The 23,907-nt window shown below is 43.8% G+C and overlaps 1 protein-coding gene across 1 annotated transcript in view; it reads right to left on the minus strand.

Annotated features, from left to right (window-relative positions):
- lamc1 (laminin, gamma 1) overlaps window positions 1-23,907 on the minus strand; it is a 368,639-nt gene that overhangs the window by 34,935 nt on the left and 309,797 nt on the right. Inside the window, exons 14-20 of the mRNA XM_072511236.1 lie at window positions 11,840-12,085; window positions 11,151-11,304; window positions 9,619-9,761; window positions 9,334-9,512; window positions 5,976-6,132; window positions 2,339-2,544; window positions 142-221 (exon numbers count right to left, since the gene is read on the minus strand). Coding sequence (XP_072367337.1) covers window positions 142-221; window positions 2,339-2,544; window positions 5,976-6,132; window positions 9,334-9,512; window positions 9,619-9,761; window positions 11,151-11,304; window positions 11,840-12,085 — 1,165 coding nt within the window. The remainder of the gene's footprint in view (window positions 1-141; window positions 222-2,338; window positions 2,545-5,975; window positions 6,133-9,333; window positions 9,513-9,618; window positions 9,762-11,150; window positions 11,305-11,839; window positions 12,086-23,907) is intronic.

The raw sequence follows: 23,907 nt of genomic DNA on the forward strand, positions 1-23,907 counted from the left end.
GTGCTAATTTAAATTAGATTAGGACTTTGTCAAGAGAGCATTAGACACACAGACAAACATTAATTCCGTCAGTTTGGTTGAATGGAAATCTAGGTTCCTTAACCTACCAAGTTACCTAATGACCATGAATGAAACCCTTACCTTTCTGCAAGGTTACGAGCCTCTTCTGCCAGAAGTGTCATGTTATTTGGATCAGCACTGGACTCCGGAGCTGATATTGACTGTAGGGAAGTGAAAATAATCAATTTATGATACAGGAGTATTCTCTACACATATTGTGAAATGCAACAGAGCCAATTTCTCACAGGTCAGAGAAAAATGCTTAAGTTCCTGGATTACCTTACCAAACATGATTTCCAAGCGGTTTCGAAAGTTATCTACAATGAGGCGATCAGCCATGTGCTATATAGCAATTTAAATGTGCAGGAAGTGCACTATCTGCAGTACCCAACCCTCTCTAGAGAGAATGCTAAAGGCTGCAGGTCCTCAATTCCAGCAATCCTATTTGTATAATAGTCTCTGCTGCACCACTGATAGGAAGTTAACGTTGGAACAGAATATTCAGCAAGTCTACTGGTTTCACATTAAGTTGCTGCCTAACTGCAAGCTGACAAAGTGGAATCTATTCAGGGATCTAAATGATCCTGCACCAAATGCTATGTGGCCACATACATTTAGCAATCTATACAAAATAAGAATCTTTCTTAACAGATAATAAAAATATTCAGGGAGATTCAGAGGGCTACTTTTATCCAGAAAATTGAAAGTCAGCACACATTGGTTCCCATAGCACCAACTCGCCATCCCACTGAGCTGAGTCTTGCCACCAAGGGGGAGGGACAGGTAATTTCAGGTGGTTGCATTTCAGGAAGGGTCCCTGATGCTGGACCACCTCCTGGCAAGCTTCCCAAGAGTGATCTGTCAAGGGAATCGGCCACCTGCTTCACAGTCAGGAAGCCAATTAAGTCCTCAATTCAGACCATTTTTGGAACTCACCGGCATTTTCCCCAGCATTAAACTGGTGCCTGCTGGGTCCAGACACCAGCTGCAAATTGGCGGTAGCCTTCCAACAGCAGCCTTGAGGGCCACTGGTTCCTCCTCTCAGTTGCTCAATGAATGAGCTGCCTGTACAAAACGGCCACAGCTGCAGCCAAAACCATTCCTGTGGAGAGGTTTCTCCTCCACACTGATGGCCTGAATGATTGTGGGCCTTTTATAGTTTTCATTTTTCAGCATGCTCCTCGGGGTGCCTCCATTTTGAGGTGCCCTTGTGATTGACCATCTGCCTCAGCACCCTCAGTGGTTCTGCTGGCCAACCAATTATGTGGTGCTCTGATTGGGTTTCCGGCCGCTCAAATCCACTCACCAGTCTTAATTGAAGGCAAAAACAGAGGCAGACAATTCAGAGCTGGTCTCAAAATGTTGAGCCTTGGGAATAGAAAAAAATCAACTTTAAAGTGCTAGCTTGGGACGCACATATGGTCTTGGCACCCACAGGAGTGTGACGCAAAAGAGAAAGAGATAAAAGAACAGGGCAATTGGTTTACAAATTCATTTTTCTAGCTACAACCATAGTCTGAAGTTAGGCAACCAATCCTCTTGGTAAAGGAAATTATGTTTAAGAATTTATTTAATGAATAGCTGAGATATATATACAGATATGTCCTTCATTGTCTGAAGCTGGGCGACATATTCTTTTGGCAAAGCAAATTACATTTAAGGGCGTATTTAATGAATAGCTGAGACCTACATATAAGTAGGTCCTTTATTCATTCTCTAGAATGGAAAGTACAATATTACTGGCAAGAATAAATCTTCTGGACACTGAAAAGATATAGCTTGTGGGCAGAGTTATAGGAGTCCATTTATTTTTGATATCGAATGACTCCTGGGTTAGTAAATCTTATTTATGCTGCAGGTTTATGGGCTAGAATGATATAATTAACCACCATTCTTCATGACAGCAGGACACCATATGTCCCAGGGTCACATTTGGGTGATAATACAATCGAGTGAAATAGTTGACTAATCCTCCACTGTAAAATTAAACTGAAACTTGTCAGTACAGAATGTCCTTGCTATAATAGTCGGGGAAAAAAAAGTCAAGAAAAAAAAAATGAACTACAGTATTAGAACTTTCATTTTCCAATGGGTGGGCAGACTTGATCCCCTTGATATCAAATAAAATGTTTAATTAGTTTATAAAATGTTTAACTCTAGATATTGTTGCAATGCAAGAACTGGTCATTACTTAATTTATCAACTTGTACTGATTTTTAGTTACTTTATAAACTCGTACTTTGCCTGAATTCAAAGAGGTTTGTACAGAAATACGTACCACATTGCCCAAGATTTCCTTGGCCTTTTCAAGCTCCATCCGAGCATTTGAGATCACTTTCTCTGCATCCTGGATACGATTATTGGATTGCTCAGCCAACTCTTCAGTATTATCTACTGTATCCTTTATATTTTGGAGTCGCCCCCACTGGGTTGACAAAGTGTTATTAATTTCAGCCAAACGGTCCATAAGATTCTTGTCTATATCTGTTAAAAAGATATTGCATAAAGTTACAAGTCCATCTTAGGGAAGATATCACACCGCTGCATGAGCAAGTTTAATATTAGCTGATGGGTAAACAGGAAAATGAGTATTGAGAATATATGGCATCGTACTCTATATGCAATGCTTGTTAATGTGAGGTAATCCTATCTGAGGTAAACCACAAATAGGGCAAGGAAATGCATGAGCAAGATTCTCACGTAACTGCACAAATGTCATGGATGCCGTCCCTGTTTGGGGAAGATCAGTTATCAATTAAGTAAGTCTGAATGACAACCTTGCAGGTATTAGACAATGGGTAGCTCTGCTTCACCCAAGCCGGGAATGGAACCTGGGACCCTGGAGCTGTGAAGCAACTGTGCTAACCACTGTGCCCCCCTAGAACATAGAACATTTTTGCCATTGACCAATTTCAGAATTCCTCACACCCATTAGCACACAAACAGACAGCCATGGAACACTCAAATTTTCACATGGATGCCCATCACTGCCTCCCTGGTGACATTTGCCATGGGTGAGGAGGAAACTCGCGGACTTCTGTAATTTCCCTCCAGGAATCCACGGGGAATTAAAATCTATTTCCAAAGCTTTTCTATGGCCCAGCTTAGCCATATATTCTTACATAGTTTGTTTTCCTCTTGTTCAATTTGCTATCATCCTTCTACATTCTATGTGTATTGTGCAAGGCTGATATTTCAGTAAAACTTAGTTTTAGTTTCTGAGTCATCAAAAAATAGATCCAAAAAATAAACTCAACCTGATAAAATGAGAATCCAGAATGGATTTCTCAACTAGCAGGTCGAGAAAGGGAGCATCTTAAACTGCTGCATCTTGAAAGTGAATTTGAGCATGTGATTGGCCATATCAAGATACGGAAATCCTTGCATGCAGCTGTAGATTTGAAGATCGCAAATGTATCATCTATGTGTCAGAAATATGCATGAGGAGGAGGTTAGGAGTCATTCCATCAAAAAGGTGTTTCTCGTCGAAACCAATAAAAACGTTATCAAACGTCCCTAATTTGGACCCAGAAGGGATCCCATGTTACATTTGGGCATGCATGGTGCCATCAAAACTGAACTTTACTCCACAAGTTGCCAAGTTCGTAAGTTCAATGAATACAGATTTAGAAAATGGTGGCACATCTATCTAGTCTTGATATATCGAGTCAGCACTACTGTTAATGGTTTTCAGTGGTGACATGTTCATAAATAAGCTTGCAGTGTCAAATGAGCACATAGGCAATGCATTGCTATAAATATGTAGGTCCTGTATAGTCTTCGTGAAGGTGAAGGAATCCCTTATTATGTACGTAAAAAACACACTAAGAACTGGTTGTAATAATTTACTCAACCACTTGGCCAATTCATGTCAACATTTGCGATCTTTGAAACTGCAACTCACAGCACGAATTTCTGTACACACTTCAATAAGATCCATCCTGTGCTCTAATTCACTTTCTAATTGGAGCAGTTTAATATGCACTCTTTCCTCAATGTGTAAGTTGAGAAATCTGTTAATGGGTTCCCCACTGCAGTCTACCCCTTCACTGGTCAATACATACATTTACATAACTCCATGTGCTAGACGATTGGTTTCATCAGCCATCTTGTAAATAGAACCCTAGCCGTTTGCTGACCTTAAGCTTGATGCATCAAAGCAATCCTATCTTAGCAAAAATTTAACTCTGCTACCATGCAGTGGCTACAGGATGCTGATGTCAGTCTAAGATGACATTCTGCCAATAACATAATTAAGAAATGTCTTGAATGAATTATATTGCTCGTTGATGCCAGGTACGTAGGCCATATGCCCCAGTGATTGGTTGATTGAACATTCAGCATGTTCCCTGGTTGCTCACAATAGTACAGACTGCACTCAACCAGCTTGCGCTTGCAAAACCTAAAACAAAACATCTTCCAATACATCTACTATTAGATCTTATTTTGTGATTGCGGAGCACTTGCCAAAGAATCCGGAGTGTGCTATTAGCTATACCAACAACCAATTTAAGAGAATTGGTTAAAGTCATAGAGTCATAGATGTTTACAGCATGGAAACAGGCCCTTCGGCCCAGCTTGGCCATGCCACCCAGTTTCTATCACTAAGCTAGTCCCACTTGCCCGCATTTGGCCCATATTCCTCTATACCCACCCTACTCATGTAACTGTCTAACTGTTTTTTTAAAGGAAAACATTGTACTCTGGCAGCTCGTTCCAGATGCTCACCACCCTCTGTGTGAATAAATTTCCCCTCTGGTCTCTTTTGTATCTGTCTTCGCTCACCTTAAACCTATGCCCGCTAGCTCTAGACTCCTCTACCTTTGGGAAAAGATGTCGACTATCTACCTTATCTATCCTCCTCATTACTTTATAGACCACTATAAGATCACCCCTAAGTAGGAACTCTCCAGGGAAAAAAGTCTCAGCCTATCCAACCTCTCCTTACAACTCAGACCATCAAGTCTTGGTAGCATCCTCATAAATCTCTTTCTAGTTCAATAATATTCTTCCTATAATAGGGTGACCAGAACTGAACACAGTATTCTATTCCATGTGTGGTCTTACCAATGTCTTGTACAACTTCAACAAGACGTCCCAACTCCTGTATTTAATATTCTGACCAATAAAACCTAGCATGCTGAAAGCCTTCTTCACCACCCTGTCCACCTGCGACTCCACCTTCAAGGAACTATGAACCTGTACCTCTAGATGTCTTTGTTCTGTAACTCTCCCCAACTCCCTACCATTAATTGAGTAGGTCCTGCCCTGATTTGATCTACCAAAATGCATCACCGCACATTTATCCAAATTGAACTCCATCTGCCATTCATTGGCCCACTGGCACAATTGGTCAAGATCCTGTTGCAATCTTATATAACCTTCACTATCCACTATGCCACCAATCTTGGTGTCATCTGCAAACTTACTAACCATGCCTCTTACATTCTCATCCAAATCAATATATATAACAAATAAGAGTTGAGTTCAAAATGTGGTTAATTTACACTCGTTAGAAGTGATAAGACATTCATATGCAGGGACCTGTTCTTTGCAAACAAAAGGAATATGTTCAAGCCTTGCGCCTTTTTGAATTACCCAGGAGCTTGGGGAGCTATAGTTTCCCATTGCTTTTCCATGGCAACACCTAGGCCATTCTGATTCGAAGGTCAACCAATCAACTCCTGCAGTATAAATTGTTGTGATCACTTGAAATTTGGCATTCTTGGATTTGCCCTGATGATTGCAAGGCAAAATGCTTCAGCAACATGTCTTTTATTCAGCAATATTCAAGTTCTACCCAGCAATGATTTCCGTTAAGGACATTATAATAAAGGTCAAGTGTCAAAAAGATATTTTGAGTTTTTAATTATTTTAATAACATCAAGTCCCAAGATGTCAGCCACAATGTATACCTCTCATGTTTTCAGCATCCCTCAGCAAGTCCATAATGGTTCGTTCAGCTTCCTTGAGTCTTTCTTCAAAGGCCTTGTCACTCACTGTGTCATGACTCGTCCCAAGGTTCGCAATTAAATCTTCCAAGTCCTTAAGCTTCTGCCTATGTTCAGTTACCTGAGCAAATTTCACAGGATAAAAGATGGCCAGCAGGAAACCAATTAAATCAATTGCAGCTTATGCAATCTTATCTATCAACATCCAATTACTCAGCCAATCAAAACAAGATAAACTAGCATGTCATCCAGAACCCATTCTGGCAACTGAAGTCAAATATAGTACATCCTGGTGCAAGAATAAAAAGTAATGCATGTGTGCCCTTGGCTCCAAAGTTGTTATTTGAGATTTAATCAGCGATTCAAAGTATTACATTACTGAAAACAAATTGATTTTCTTTACAAAATACAGTTCTTCACTTCTCTTTAGCCCCTTTCTTAGACTTACTGGTTGAAATATGCAAGTATTAACCTATATGTATATTCCCCTTTGGAACTAAAATACATAGAACATACAGTGCAGGAGGCCATTCGGCCCATCGGGTCTGCACCGACCCACTTAAGCCCTCACTTCCACCCTATCCCCGTAACCCAATAACCCCTGCTAACCTTTTTATAATAACATTCTTCAATGGTAATCCATGGTCAGCTATTGCGATAGTAACGGCTTTTAATCAACTCTCATTTTGCTGAAAATATATTTCTTCCCTTACTACTCGTGATAATTCAAGTGTGAAGGCTGCATTCACATTACCCAGTCATGTGAGGAAGCTTTGATTCCATCTGCCTCCCAAGGATGCGGATTCATGCTGGAGTAGAGAACCCAACATGGATTTATTTAGACATTACAACTTGGGGAACAATACTAAAGTCTGATGATGGAAAATTGGAATTACAGAATTTTCAACATGGAAACAGGCCATTCAGCCCAGCTGATCTATTCAGCGTTTATCTTCCACACGAGCCTCCACTCTCATCAGAAGAACTTTTCAATCTTTTCTTCTTTACCTATTTACCTAGCTACCACTTAAATACACCAACGCAACATGCCTCAACTGTTCCATCTGGCAGCAGGTTTCACATTTTAACCACATTCTGGGTAACAGTTTCTGAGACTAAAACGGTCTAAAACCTGCAAAACTGTGAACAGCTTCAAAGATGCTAAAAAGCTGAATATCTTCAGGGGTTGCCATACTGTGAACTGAGGTCTGTTGAAAAGGAACCGAGGAAAGATTCATCAGGAGCTTCATGACCCAAGGAAGAGGGGTTTGTACAACATGCAGACATATGATAATCTTACCCGTGAAACTCAAAAGTGAAAGCTGTTGTTGGATAGCATTCCTGACCTACCCCGCGTGAATAAAGAATATATTGTGGAACTGTATCGTGATGTATTACCACATTGGTGCAGAGCAATGCCGGTGCTTGTGGTTGCGCCAGAGGTATCTTTGTTGTATCAACTATTGGAAATGAAATTTTCCTTTCTATTTGAATTAACAGGCAAATGGATACTTCATGTGCAATTTCCATTGATTCTGATTAGTGTTAAGGAAAATCTACAAAATGTAGAACTTGTTGGTAATTACTTCATTTGGGGGGTCATTCAGTCAATTTGGTTATTTTCGTTTATGGTTCCCCCCACAAGGATCAGAACACTTATTGCATTTATTAGTGGTTCTCTTATATTTTAGGGCTGGCCTAAAATGGAACTGGTATTAAGACCCTAGTTGAACTTCATGTAACCTTAGGAATCTGGTTATAGAATGGAAAACGTGCAGTTCAGATTTACTGGCATGTTACCAGGGTTGAAGCACAACCATTATGGTGAGAGACTTTAAAAAGCAAAGGCGTAAAAATAATTTGCCGAGACTTTACAATAGTATTGATGACAAAACTGTCAAGAGATTGCCCTCACTACTCCAATGAAACTGTCAGCAACTTCTGGAGTTTATACATGTGCATATAAGCACAATTCTAAAAACTGCTGTCGGTGATTCTATGCTTCTCCAGTGGGTGCACAGTTTTTAAAATTTTTAAAAAATTTTATGATAAATTTAGAGTGCCCAATTCATTTTTTACAATTAAGGGGCAATTTAGCGTGGCCAATCCACCTAACCCTGCACATCTTTGGGTTGTGGGGCCGAAACCCACGCAAACACGGGGAGAATGTGCAAACTCCCCACGGAGTGACCCAGAGCCGGGATCGAACCTGGGACCTCGGCGCCGTGAGGCTGCAGGGCTAACCCACTGCCCCACCGTGCTTCCAAGTGGGTGCACAGTTGAGGCATCCCCAGACAACCAATTGTATTGAAAACAACTTGTACTTTCATGCCATTAATCTCAGTGCAAAGTCCTTTGAAAATGTTTTAACCGGTGTACCAATTTCATAATTACTGCTAAACACCCACTGGCCCTGAGAAGCTAATTTTATGTCTGTGGAATATCAAATTTCTCCATAATGTCAAAAAACATAAAATGTTTTTTTAAAAAAAGTTTATCTTTATTTTAGTTTCTTAGTCCAATCATAATCATTTGTTTTGGTTTCTGAAATTTAATACTACAAGTAAAGGATATAAAAGGGCTTTTAAATTTCCAATTAGCTAACTCCTTCAACATGACTGGATTAGGTGCTTGCACACCCAAGACATCCCCTGGACTTGGAAACAGATTTCAACTGATGTTGGGAAAGGGGAAGTTCATGCCAAAGAGATCATTAGATCTTTGGAGGCAGATTTCTTCAAGGTCAGCAGTGAATGCTGCTGACCGCAAAAGATCTGAGCCTACAGTGACCTGATCAAAATCTTCAAGGTTAAGGGGCAAAATAAAGGTAAACGATGATAATTGTTTCCATAGGCAGGCAGAACAGTAACTAGAGGGCATAAATTTAAGAGGATCGGAAACTAAAATAACGGGACCTCAGCATTGTGTGGGGCGAGAATTTAGAAGTCTGTCACAATCTGTAGTTGAAGCAGAAAGTGTAAATTCATTTGAAAAGAGCTGCGATAGTTGCTTTGAAAGAATATTAAGGGAGACAGGAAGCAAGGAGGAGTGAGAGGATTGATTTCAAATGAAGAAAGCATCCTGCATAGATTTGATGGGATGGACAAGGCTCTGTCTATCATCTGGTATTTTACTCAAGTAGTTTCTTTATATACTGCTAAGTGATTAAACCTATTTTGGGGTTTTAACAGTGAACCTGATCTTGCTCTCACCCAACATTCACAGTCTCTCACTTTCAAGTAGCTCCAGCATCAGAAGGATCAAATTAAGTATTGTATATAATATAACCACCAAACACTTTACTAGAAATAAATTCTCCTACCTTATCTTTCACCAGCCTGTAACAGGTAGGGCACTCCTGGCAGCCAGGTCTTGTCCGATTGTAGAAATAGTTTTCTTCGCACTGGTCGCAGTGTGTACCAACAAATCCTTCCTTACAGTCACACGTGCCATCTTCCTTGCACTGTAGAGATCGCGAGCCCTCGTGGTCACAGTCACAAGCTGCGGAAATAAATTAAAAAACAAGTGCCCGATTAGTTTAAGAAATTAATAATTCAATTTTTGAGATTTTTTAAAATAAGTATATTTTAAAAATTATTTTGCTTACGTTTGCATCCATCCTGGCTAAATCCAAAATGATACGGTTCACACTTATCACAATGCTGGCCAACAACACCAGGCTGGCATTCACATTGTCCATTCTGGGCATCACATTGACCATTAACAGAACCAATGGGATTACAGTCACATCTGGGAGTAAACAAACAGTGAATTCAATTAATGAAGCCCTTCATGTTGTACTGTGAAGAATAATGTTAACTGTTGAATCATAACATTAAAAGGTTAACAAGTTAATACAAGTCCCATCATATAGCAATGGATACAATTTATATGAAAGAAAAGTGATTTTCTTTCTTAATATTCTGGAATCCATGTGGCTATGCCATTTAAACCATTAGTATGTACATCTTATCTATTTTATTATGTAAGGTATCTTACTATGCATGGTTAGAGTGCCGAGTAGTCTTTACACTGCTGGAATCACACTTGTTCTTCAGAATCTACAGCTGTTCTAAATCAGAACATTTATCTGAAGACAATTTACTAATTTACAACAGATAACAATCCCACATCCAATGCTAAATGTCAGCTTCCTTCCAATTTCTGGTGAATCACGGTCACCAAGCCAAGAATTCAAGCAGGAGAACAAAACTGGAGCGTTTGTTTTTACAAGGTAAAGTGAAAGAATCTTGTGTGGAGGGAACTTTATATTCATCCTGGGAATTGCAGATCTCAAGAATGGTTGTTTGCAAACCTATTCTCTCCACTCATACTTCATTTATTTTTTTGAAAAACAAAAAGTAGGTTGTTTCCCAGTGTGTATTACTTATTTTCCCTTGTCCTTGTTATCTGTACCTCACACCCAATCGTTCTTTCTGTCCTTTCTGCAGATTGCCAGACATCTTTCATGGTTTCCACTTGCCGTTTTGTGAAAGATTATTCTGTTCACAGCAGTTTGGATATTGCTGTATTGTTTATTAATTTTGCACAGGACAAAATTTGTGTAGATAGAAGGGGATGGAGCAACAAAAAAAAAAAAAAAAAAAATCAGGAGAAATACGGAGCAGCAAAGCGATGCCAATAACTTTCTGATGGATCAAAGCGATGCCAGTAACTTTCTGATGGCCGAACACTTTCACTGATTCTGTTTTCACAGGAAACTAGTGGCCTTCGATGTATTTATATCCTATAATTCCCCTTAAAGTTCTCCAACTATACGTAGAAACAAGGCTCAAATATTTCTTCCCCAGTCCATATATAGAAAGAGAAAACCATCTTGTCACTACTATACAGAAAAGGTAAATTTTGAGAAATATTCATCCTGTATTTGGCTACACAAACAAATTAAAAAACAGTTGTTTATACAAAGCAGCTGGGAGTTAGAGATCAAAAATGTCTTCAAGAAATTTACATTCAACTTCATTCTACAGGATGTTTTCTCTTTCGTGGCCACAAAAGACAGCAGGGCCCCCATAAATCCATCACTGTGGTGTTGTTACCACAATACATCAGTGAAACGAGATAACAAATGACTCCAGATAGGAAATCATTTTGCTCAAATTCCTCTACTTGACTTACCTCTGACAGCCCTGACCACTAAGAATATTGTAGTAGCCTGGCTCACATTGACTACAGTCCCTGCCCATGACATGAGTTAAGCACTCGCATAGACCTGTGACTTGGTTGCAGTTCCTTTGCTGATCCACAGAACCGTAAGGAGAACAATTACAAGCTGCAGAAAACAAAAATAACTGTATTATAGCCTTTGTTTGAAGAAAACGTTATTGGGGAGGGCAGGAAGGAGGTAGAGTGGGTGGAGAGAGCAAGGAGGATCATTTATATATTTTCTTCTCATATTATTCCCTAGTCGAGAATACAAGCAATTTCTCACTCAGAGAACTTTGTATGATTTCAGCACAGAAACACCCTGCCCAGAAAAACACAACACTAAGGATTTTTGTTGGGTGAAAAGAACATATTTACGCAGTCAGGAGATTTCTGTCAGCCAAACATAAATTAGCACTGAAAGCAGTTGCGAAGAATGGTCAAGGTGCACAGCTGAAGAAGTGGTCGGGGGTGGAGTTTACCTGAAGAAAGGGAAATGTAACAGTTCTTCACGACTCAACGCACGTCACATCTTAATGTCCGAGATAGGGATATTTGAAACTCATGAATTTTCACTGAAGTAATTGCTATTATGCACTTTAACAAAAGATTTAGTTATTTAAGTAGCACTTAATGGAGGTAAAGTCAAATGTCTGGCTCACCGTTACATTTTTCTGATGGAATTGGGTTTAATGCATTTCCATAAAATCCATCTTTACATTTGTCACAGTAGAATCCATCAGTGTTGTAGATGCACTTTAAACACTCTCCAGTCAGCCGATTACAGTTTCCCACAGCATTTGGATCAATGTTGTCACTGCAATGACATTGTTTGCATGGTCTCACAGGTCCCTCATTTCCGAATGGATCACCATAGTACCCATCGTCACACAGCTCACACCTTTTACCTGAAATAAATGACAACTTATTACGGTAGATATTCAGATGAACAATATCCCCCAAGTTAGAGTATTACAATACTGATTGGTGTGACCAAATAAATCATGCACTTATAATTAATACTCACTCCAGGTGAGCATGCAGCACCTTAAAAAGTACAGCGCTCAGAATTAGTGCTCAACTTTTGGACTCGAGCCAATAAACAAAATATGAAACCCAGTCTAAGTGAAAACATTTTAGATCAAATGCATTTATTTTTAGTGAGTAGTTAAGTAGGCTAAATCGTGACATCAGGAGGTAATAACACATGATCCCTTCAGCTGAGCAGCTTTGTAATACTTGCGAACTTCTGTAACTGAGATTAATGCTTATTTTTGGTGAAGCTTTGCATGAAACAGAGTTCAGAAGTCTGTGGAATTCTCTTGTCAGAAGATTATAGCCTTTTCTGTGAAAGATCTGCATGAGCAGTTTTAACTACTCACTGGAATGAGCTATCTCTGCCAGCAACTAGTAAAATTAGTTATCATGGCAGCATTCCAACCAACCATATTTAATATTCCATGCTACTAAGTAATAACTACTATTACCATTGAGGGCAAGCTCTGAGACACTCGCTCTTCAACTTACGTTGCATTTGATCCAAAAGCAGCTCAATAGTTAATGAATAATCAAAACAAAACAGAAGAGCTTTAACCTGCCCAACCAAATTAGATGCACACAAAAAAAACTATGCTCCTGATAACTGCACAACTTTACCAATGAGTAGTTGGAAAGTAGCCTCAATACCCCATCCGTGCTGGATTAGCTGATGTCACTTGGAGCACAGCAGTTGGCTTCAGCACCCATGGCCCCAGGAGGAGAAAACCAGACATGCATTCTAATCCTAATCACTCTCCAGGCATCATTACTGGAAGTGCATGTGTACCCTTGCTGTGTCTGGACAGGGTCAGGTTCAGATGTGATGCCATGTCATGATCAAATGCCAGGTTGATGGCTAGCAATTAAATAACAGGCAATTGAATACTCGCTCTAGAGTGAGTCAATTGGTTCAATAATAACACAAGCGGCAAGGTCTGAGCCTGGAGTTTTTTTGGGGTGGGGGGGGGGGGGGGGTAAAAAGGATTGGCAATAGTGAATGTAAAACACAGAAACATAGAAGCAGGAGGCCATTTGGCCCTTCGAGGCCCTTCGAACCTGCTCTACCAATCATTATGATCATGGAAGATCATCAAGAATACCCTGATCCTGCACCCCCCCCCCCCCCCCCCCCCCCCCCCCCAAACATACCCTTGATCCCTTTAACACCAAGAGCTATATCTAAATACTTCTTGAAATTGCACAATGTTTTGACCTCAACTACTTTCTGTGGTAGCGAACTCCACAGACTTTCTGGGTGAAGAAATTTCTCCTCACCTCACTTACCCCTTATTATCAAACTATGATCCCTAGATCTGGAATCCCAACATCGGGAACATTCTTTCTGAATCTACCCGGTCTAATTCTTTTAGAATTTTTAAAGTTTCCAAGAGATCCCATCTCACTCTTGTAAATTTCAATTAATATAATCTTAACCGACTTAGTCTCGCCTCATGTGACAGTCCCACCATCCTAGTAAGCAGCCTGGTAAACCTTTGCTGCACTCCCTCCATAGCAAGAACACTCTTGCTCTGATAAGGACACCAAACCGGCACACAGTACTCCAGGTGTGGCCTCACAAATGCCCTATACAATTGCAGCAAAACATCTCTATTCCCATACTCAAATCCTCTCGCTATGAAGGCCAACATGCCATTTGCCTTCTTTACTGGCTGCTGCACCTGCGCATTTACTTTCGGTGACTGATGCATGAGGATACCAAGGTCTCGCTGAGTATCCACCTCTCTTAATTTACACCCATTCAAATAATCTACCTTCCCATTTTTGCCACCGAAGCAAATAACCTCACATTTATCCTCATTATACTGCCATGCATGTGCCCACTCACTCAGCCTGCCCAAATTACACATCTCTGCATCCTCCTCACAGCTCACCCTCCCACTCAACTTTCTATCATCTTCAAATTTGGAGAAAATACATTTAGTTCCCTCATCCAAATCATTAATATATAATGTGAACAGTTGGGGTCCTAGCACAGATTCCGGTACTAGTCACTGCGTGCCATCAGAAAAAGACCCTTTATTCCAACATTTTGCTTTCTGTCTGCTAACCAACTTTCTATCCATCTCAAGACACTACCCATAATCCCATGCACTTTAATTTTACATATTAATCTGCCATGTGAGACGTTGCCAAAAGCCTTCTGAAAGTCTAAATAAACCACATCCACCGGTTCTCCCTGGTCAACTCTACTCGTTACATCTTCAAAGAATGCGAGTAGATTTGTCAAGCATGATTTTTCTTTCATAAATCGATGCTGACTTTGTCTGATTATACCACTGCTTTCCAAATGCTGTGCTATGAAATCCTTGATAATGGACTCCAGCAATTTCCCTACTATTGATGTTAGGCTCAATGATCTGTAATTCCCGTTTTTCTCTCTGCCCCCCTTTTTGAATAGCAGGGTTATATTTGCTACCTCTGATCTGTAGGAACCATTCCAGAGTCCAAAGAATTTTGAAAAATAGTCACCAATGGATCCACTATTTCTGGGGCCACTTCCTGAAGTACTCTGGGATGCAGATTATGAGGCCCTGGAGATTTGTCTGCCTCCAATCCCATTAATTTCCCCCAAACCATTTGTTTACTAATACTAATTTCCTTCAGCTCCTCACTAAAACTTGTGTTTCTCAGAACTTTGGGTACATGATTTAGGTCTTCCTTTGTGAAGACAGAAGCAAAGTATGAATTTAGTTCCTCAGCCATTTTGTTGTTTCCTGTTATGAATTCCCCCGTTTCTCACTGTAAGAGGCCTACATTAGTTTTTATCAATCTTTTGATCTGTTTTTATGTTCCCCGTTACTTTACTTTCAAATTGTATTTTCCCCATCTTAATCAATCCCTTGGTCTGCCTTTGCTGAATTTTAAACTGTTCCCAATTCTCCGATCTATTGTTTTCTCTCGCTAATTTATATATGCCTCTTCTTTGAATCTAATACTATCTCTAATTTCCCTTGAAAGCCATGGTTTGGCCACGGTTCTCTTTCTACTCTTGCGCCAAATAGGAATAAACAACTTTTAGAGTTCACCTATTCATTCCTTGAATGCTTGCCAATGTCTGCTGTCCTTCCTTTCAAAAATCTTTCCCAGTCCGTCATAGCTAGCGCATGCCTCATACCATCATATTAACTTTATTGAGGTTCCGGACCATGGTCTCAGAATCAACTATCTCACAATTCAACCTGATAAAGAATTCTACAATATTATGGTCATTCATCCCCAAAGGTTCTTTCACAACTAGATTGCCAACTAATCCTTTTTAATTATATAACACCCAGTCCAAAATGGCCTGTTCTCTTGTTGGTTCCTCAACATACTGGTCCAGAAAACCATCCCGTATACACTCCAGAAATTTCTCCTCTACTTTACTGTGACAGAAGACAGTTGGACATCTAAGAATACCCGATTTCAAGAGGGATACCTCATTATCAATTTAATTCCATGTTTGATGCCTCCAATGTGCATAAGGGAGCATGATGTGGACCTGCATAATGTTATTTTGCCACAATCATTGAAACAAAAACTTTGCAAATATGAATTCAAAGAAGTTGGAAGCATTGCTACTTAGGGAATGAGCAGATGCGCAAACCTGCTTCTATGTCATGTCACTTTGATGGACTGCTGAGTGCAGTAAGGACCAGCAAAAAGGTAACCTTATAACAGTAACTTGTGTTCATATAGTGTCTTTAATGTAATAAAATGTCCCAAGGTATTTCACAGGATTGTTACAAAGCACCATTCGACAACAAGCGGCATAAGGAGATATTAGGACAGATTTCCATAAGCTTGGTCAAAGAGTTAGATTTATAGAAATGTGTCAAAGAAGGAAAATGTGTTGGGAGGTGCAGCGAGTGAATCCCAGAGCTCGAGGGCCAAGGCAACTAAAAGCATGGCTGCCAATAGTGGAACAAATCTAATTTGATCTGCACAAGAGGTCAGATTTTAAAATGTTGGGTGGCACAGTGGTTAGCAATGCTGCCTTATGGCACCGATATTCCGGGTTCAATCGTGGCCCCGGATCACTGTCCGTGTGGAGTTTGCACATTCTCCCCTTGTCTGCTTGGGTCTCACTCCCACAACCCAAAGATGCGCAGGGTAGGTGGATTGGCCACGCCAAATTGCTCCTTAATTGCAAATTTAAAAAAAAAAGATTTTAAAACTGTTGTGACACACTGGGCTGGTGTGTGGTCAGTTCCAGCCCCATAGGCCCCGGAGTCCCAATGTAAGCTAATTAACCAATAATTTGCATGTTTGAGATCTTTGCCCCTTGAGTGCTCCAATGATTTACAGGCACCAGATTTGTAAGTGAAACACAACTGTTTATTGAAAACAATAATAGAGATAAGACACGCAATTATCCCAGAATAACAGCCAGCAGCTGTTAATCTACTACTCCCTCCTTTTACTGTCCCACCCTCTACCCAAACACACACAAGACATAATAATAATCTTTATTATCACAAGTAGGCTTACATTAACACTGCAATTAAGTTACTGTGAAAATCCCCTATTTGCCACACTCTGTCGCCTGTTCGTGTACACAGAGGGAGAATTCAGAATGTCCAAATTACTCAACAGCACAGCTTTCGGGGCTTCTGGGAGGAAACTGCAGCACCCCAAGGAAACCCACGTAGACACAGAGAGAACGGACAGTGATCCAAGCCGGGAATCAAACCCAAGACCCTCGCGCTGTAAAGCAACAGTCCTAACCACTGTGCTACCATGCCGCCCATACACAGGGAGAGGGAGACACTGAATCACACCATCTAGTGAGCCTAACTACTGAGTCAAGAGTCATCAAGTTTCTTTCAGAGGGTAACAAAATCAGTGTCAAATTCTAGCATTTCATTAGTTGTTGACTCTCTCTCTTACCATTGCTCAGTGTTTTTATTCAAGGCAATTTATTGAGCACATTATCATAGTCATAGAATTTACAGTGCAGAAGGAGGCCAATCAGCCCATCAAGTCTGCACCGGCTCTTGGAAAGAGCACCCCACTTAAGCCCACACCTCCACCCTAATAACCTATTAAACTAATAACCCCACCTAACCCAAGGGCAATTTAGCATGGCCAATCCACCTAACCTGCACATCTTTGGATTGTGGGAGGAAACCAGAGCACCCTGAGGAAACCCACGCACACACGGGGAGAAAGTGCAAACTTCACACAGGCAGTGACTCAAGACGGGAATCGAACCCGAGACCCTCGCACTGTGAAGCAACAGTGCTAACCACTGTGCTACCGTGCCACCCATACACATGCAGAGGGAGAGGGAGTGGAAAAATAAAAGAGGATTAATGAGAGATGGACGATGAGTGCCCTTGCTTCGGATGTTGAAATTGTTATTTCAGCTGCCTGTCCTTCCAGGACATGGAGTGAGAACACCACCGGTTGGATAGCCAATGAACATCTTCTGGCTTGGGCATTCAGTCAGAATCCCCAGACTGTGGGATTCCCTTTGGGGGTTGCAATGACAAACTCCAACAGAATAACCTTGTGTTCCATGTTTTTAAATGTCTCTATAACGCAAGTGGTTAATGATTTGGAAAAGCCCAGAGCGGTCAGCATCGATTCAACCTCCAACATGGCTGTTGATCTCCCAGACTCTCCTTGGCATTCTGTGGACCACAACCGTTTTGCTTGTTTCTGCAACATGTCCAACAAACATTGTTCCTCAGTCTCTAACTGAGCCAGTCTTCGTGGTTTTAGTCGTGATGGGTGTGGCTTTAGTAGTTCAAGGCTTCTGAGGTCCTCATCATGGGTAGTTAACATAGTGCCCCCTGGTGGTTTCCTACAACTCCTCCATGCTCCTTCAGTAGCTTTACTCTATCTGTCTCTTTCTGTTCCTCATTGAATACAGTCAATCTTTCCTGATTGTCCAATGAATGCTTAATCAAATTTTGTGGATGTCCTACAACTAAACAACAAGTAGAATTGTCAACGCTGAGAGAAGCATTGGGTTCACGTTTAATCAACAGACTCTTTTCAACCTCTCCAGCTCTACCTTCTCTCTTGACCTTCACAGAGCTACCTTTAGCCACAAGTGTAGCCGAGGGTTTAATCCTCTCCGGATAGGGTGACTTCATATGCACCATTCCTTATGTGACCGCTCTTACCTCCTCATCGGAGTTCTTGTAATCACAACCCTTTTCCCCAATTAGTAATACGGACTGATATGATTTGTGCTTTCCAGATTTCAATTTTGCTTTTCCACTTTCAGAACCAGAGTATGGTACATTGTTGGCTCTCTGAATGTTTTGGCTTTTGCCAACATCTATGGTTGCAGAATCACTACAGGATTCTTCATCCACCTTCCCATTAACTCTAGAAAGGGAGTGATTGCCAATTACTTCACCTCCCTTGCTATCTGCTTCTGTCACTTCGAAGAGGCGCTGTAGACCTTCAAAGGGATTTGGGTTAACCAGCAGCTTGCTTAGTATCACTTCACAGTCCCTGCATTCTTTGTCCTAAATAACAAATGTGTGCTATCAAGTATACGTCCCTTTAAAGCAAGCCTGCACTGGCAAGTTTTTACATCTGAAGGGACTTACAATCGGTTTCCTGCAAGAGGCAGTAACAAATTAAGTTTATAAATGTCCGATTCACTTGCTACTTCCAGATGGCTATTCCCGGTTCTAGTTTTAGAAACATTTCTGGCCAGTTGTTCAAGATCAATTAGTGACGGGTCTATTTGGGAACAACTGTTTATCTTCACTTCATTGTCAGACCTGAACTCAAAGTTAAGACTCCTGGCTAACTCTTCCTTCTTGCCAACACTCTAACAACTGTTTACCATTACCTCATAATCAGAACCAAAATTGAAGTCAAGATTCCCTCCTGACTTACGGTCACCTTCGTTCTGAGAACACTCAGAATCTGATTCACTACGTGGTCATTTGACGTGTGATCAACAGCCATCAACATCTCTTTCTCGGAGTCTCCTACTGCCCAATGAGTTTTCCTAACTCCCCTTGCTCTACTGTTGGCATCTCAGGTGCGAATTGCAGTGATTCTTCCAGACTCTCTGTAATCATGGGCAAAGCCACAACCTTCACTCCTGCTAAACCGTTCTCCAAAAGTAAGTCTACTCCTTCCACTGGGAATTCCATAACCGCTCCAACAACTAATGGACCCGACACTATAAATGGCACTCTAATTTCACTTTATACAATGGAACTGGGGAGACAACTTCCACCTATCCCATTCACTAAAATCTCAGCTTTCACTAAGCTTTCTGGAGGGAAAACCAAATCCCTCTCCAGCACAGCGGTTTGACTATCCCCGTGACCTTTAAAATTGTTATAGGTTTGGCTACATCAGAAGAGACACAAAATGGTACATCACGATCTACTTAATTCCTCACACCTGCTCCCACAGCACTATTCATCTCGGTTCTCCCAAGTCTAGTTAACGCTACAGTCTCCACCATAATATTCTCCACTTTTGTTCCCTTTTCAGAGTCCTCCCTATGGGGTCCCTACAAGTTCCATGGGCTTTCTTTGCAATTTCCAACGTGAACAAATGTGCCCCACCTTATTATAATGGTGACACCTAGCTTCCAACTATCACATCCATCTGCAGTACCTTCCCTTCCTGGTCTGAAGAGGGGATCTTGAAGCACTCCTAGTTATCCAACTGGGATGCAACTTCCACCTATCACATTCACTAATACCTCAGCTTTCACTCAACTTTCTGGAGGGGACTTCCGGGTGCGGCTATGCAGAGCTAGGTCGCATATTCAGTAGCTCCCACTTGGAACGGACTTTTGGGCTCTTTTACAGGGCCCCCACGGCATTTGTTTGACATTTCCCGGTGTGGGAAGAAGACTGCACCATTCCCCTGACAGTGTCCCCCAGGAATGGGATGTCTTTTGGTTACCAGACCCAGCAGAAACAGTAAAAGATTTGGCTGCAACTGCAGGATAAACAGGGCCTCTTCCAGCATGCAGGCGGGGGAAGGGCAAGCTTAAAGCTGCAAGCTGACCGGAGGGCCTTTATCAAAGGTGAATTCTAGCAGCAGAGGGAACAACTGTGAAAAGATCTCACCAAGGCCACTGAAGAAGCGGGGACGAGGCTTCCGGTGGCGGCCATGGAGGAGTAGGTCGCGCATTCGGCAGCTACCGTCTGGAACGGACTCTTAGACCTTTTTCAGGAGTTTCCACAGACATTCTGGGGCAGATTGGTGAAGCGAACACTGCCAAAAGGATTCCCTCTCGAGACTTCCGGTTGCGGCTATGCGGATCTAAGTCGCACATTCGGCGGCTCCCGCAAAAACTGACTTTTGGGCTCTTTTCAGGGCCCCCAAGGGCACTTTTTCGACGTTTCCCGGTGTGGGAAGGAGTTAATAATACCTCCCCGTCAGTATATGGCTTCAACTAGGAGCGGGGCGACAGAAAAAGGTGGTGGTGGACCAGAAGAAGGGAGGGAAGGACAAAATGGCGGCGGGCGGAGACCAGGCAGCGTGGAGGCAGTGGGCGGAGGAGCAACAGGAGGGCATCCAGCGCTGCCTCAGAGAGATTAAAACGGACCTGCTGGAGCCGATGAAGGCTTCTATTGATAAGCTGCTGAAGACACAGACGGCCCAGGGGTGGTGATCCGAGAGGCTCGACAAAAGATCTCTGACAATGATGATGAGATCTTAGGCCTGGCGGTAAAGGTGGAGGCGCACGAGGCGCTCCACAAGAAATGGCAGGAGCGGTTCGAAGAGATGGAGAATCGGTCGAGGAGGAAGAATCTGCGGATTCTGGGCCACCCGGAGGGGCCGGAAGTGGGGGCCTATGTGGTCACCATGTTGAACTCGCTGATGGGAGCGGGGTCCTTCCAGGGGCTCCTGGAGCTGGAAGGGGCCCATAGAGTGTTGGCGAGGAGGCCCAAGGCTAACGAGCCTCCGCGGGCGGTGCTGGTGCGGTTCCATCGGTTCGTCGATCGGGAGTGTGCACTCAGGTGGGCCAAGAAGGAGAGAAGCAGCAGGTGGGAGAACGCGGTGGTTCGGATATATCAGGACTGGAGTGCGGAGGTGGCGAAGAGGGGGGCCGGGTACAATCGAGCGAAGGCGGTGCTGCACAGGAAGGGGGTGAAGTTTGGCATGTTGCAGCCGGCGCGACTGTGGGTTACCTACAAGGACCGGCACCATTATTTTGAGTCTCCGGAGGAGGCGTGGGCCTTTGTTCAGGCCGAGAAGCTGGACACAGATTGAGGGTCGGGATGGGCGATTGGGGACTGCGGTGGATTTGTTATGCCTATTTTTGGTTCGGGGGGGGGGGGGGGGGGGGGGGGGGGGGGGCCTTTGCATTGTTTTGGGTTTCTTTTTCTCTTTCGGGTTGGGGAGGGTGGATGGGGCGGGTTTGGCACCGTTTTGGTTGGTGGCGGGGCCTGGTAGGTGGAGAGCGCAGGCTTTTTTTCCCGCGCCAAAGACTGGGGCGGGGCAGGGAAGCGAGGATTGTTTCCCGTGCTTAGAATGGAGGGGGAGAGCCTGTGAATGGGGAGCGGGAGAGGAGGGTGTGCCACACAATGTGAGGAGTCGAAGGGGAGGCGGGAGTGGCCGGGGTCAGCTGACTTGCGGAAGTGCAATGGGAGGAGTAAACCAGCTAGGATGGGTCCTAGCCCGGGGGGGGGGGGGGGGGCTGGGGATTGAGTTGCTGCTGCTAAGGTCAAGAAGGAGCTGGGGAGTGGGGGGGGGGGGGGGGGGGGGGGCGCGGGGGGATGCCGCTGTGGGGAACGGGCCGAGTGTGGGGTGTGGGCGCGTGGCTGGCCGAGGAGGGGTCATGGCTAGTCGGCGGGGGAGGGGGGCGGGTAGCCCCCTGATCCGGCTGATAACCTGGAATGTAAGGGGACTGAATGGACCGGTTAAGCGGGCCCGCGTGTTCACGCACCTGAAGGGGCTCAAGGCGGAAGTGATTATGCTCCAGGAGACACACCTGAAGGTGGCAGACCAGGTAAGACTGAGGAACTGGTGGGTAGGTCAGGTGTTTCACTCGGGGCTAGATGCCAAAAATCGAGGGGCGGCGATCTTGGTGGGAAAGAAGGTGTCATTCAAGGCGTCGAGCATTGTGGCAGATAATGGCGGTAGGTACATAATGGTAAGTGGCAAGTTGCAGGGAGAGAGGGTGGTACTGGTCAATGTGTATGCTCCGAACTGGGACGATGCGGGTTTTATGCGGCGTATATTGGGTCGGAGGGGGGAGGGGGGGGGGAGGGGGGGGGACTGATAATGGGGGGGAGACTTTAACACGGTGTTGGATCCGGCACTGGATCGCTCCAGGTCTAGGACGGATAGGAAGCCGGCGGTGGCTAGAGTGTTGAGGGGATTTATGGACCAAATGGGAGGGGTGGACCCGTGGAGATTTGCAAGGCCGGGGGCTAGGGAATTTTCATTCTTCTCATGTCCATAAGGCTTATTCTCGAATCGACTTTTTCATTTTGAGTAGGGCGCTGATAGCGAGAGTAGAGGATACCGAGTATTCGGCAATAGCCATTTCGGACCACGCCCCGCATTGAGTGGACTTGGAGATGGGGGAGGAGAGGGACCAGCGCCCGCTGTGGCGCTTGGAGTTGGGGCTGTTGGCGGACGAGGTGGTGAGCAAGCGGGTCCGAGGAAGTATAGAGAGGTACTTGGAGACCAACGACAACGGGGAGGTCAGAGTGGGGATGGTATGGGAGGCACTGAAGGCGGTGGTGAGGGGAGAGCTGATCTCCATTAGGGCCCACAAGGACCGGAGGGAGAGGGAGAGGCTGGTGGGGGAGATGGTGAGGGTAGACAGGAGGTATGCGGAAGAGCCTGAGGAAGGATTGTTGAGGAAGAGGTGCAGCCTCCAGGCCGAATTCGACCTGGTGAGCACCAGGAAGGCGGAGGTGCAGTGGAGGAAGGCCCAGGGGGCGGTCTACGAGTATGGGGAAAAGGCAAGCTGGATGCTGGCGCATCAACTTCGGAAGCGGGACGCAGCTAGGGAGATCGGGGGATTTAAGGACAGGGGAGGGAGCGTAGTGCGGAGTGGGGTTGGCATCAATGGGGTCTTCAGGGACTTCTACGAGGAATTGTACCGATCCGAGCCCCCACGGGAGGAGGGAGGGATGGGCCGTTACCTGGACCAATTGAGGTTTCGAAAGGTGGAAGAGGGGCTGGTGGCAGGACTGGGGGCGCTGATCAAAGGGATAGGAAGCATGCAGGCGGGGAAGGCACCGGGGCCGGACGGTTTCCCGGTCGAGTTCTATAAAAAATATATGGACCTGTTGGGTCCGCTGTTAGTTAGGACCTTCAATGAGGCAAGGGAGGAGGGGGCTTTACCCCCGATGATGTCCCGGGCACTAATCTCCTTGATCCTGAAACGGGACGAGGATCCCTGCAATGTGGGTCTTACAGACCGATTTCTTTGCTAAATGTAGATGCCAAGGTGCTGGCGAAGGTCTTAGCCATGAGGATTGAGGATTGTGTGCCGCAGATCATCCATGAAGACCAGACGGGGTTTGTGAAGGGGAGACAGTTGAACGCGAATGTGCGGAGGCTTTTGAACGTTATCATGATGCCGGCGAGGAAAGGGGAGGCAGAGATAGTGGTCGCAATGGACGCTGAGAAAGCCTTCGATAGGGTAGAGTGGGGGTACCTGTGGGAGGTGCTGAAGAGGTTCGGGTTTGGGGAGGGGTTAGGCTGTTGTACGAGGTCCCGATGGCGAGTGTGG

Source organism: Scyliorhinus torazame, chromosome 7 (assembly GCF_047496885.1).
Source record: "Scyliorhinus torazame isolate Kashiwa2021f chromosome 7, sScyTor2.1, whole genome shotgun sequence".
Classification (NCBI taxonomy): Eukaryota; Metazoa; Chordata; class Chondrichthyes; order Carcharhiniformes; family Scyliorhinidae; genus Scyliorhinus; species Scyliorhinus torazame.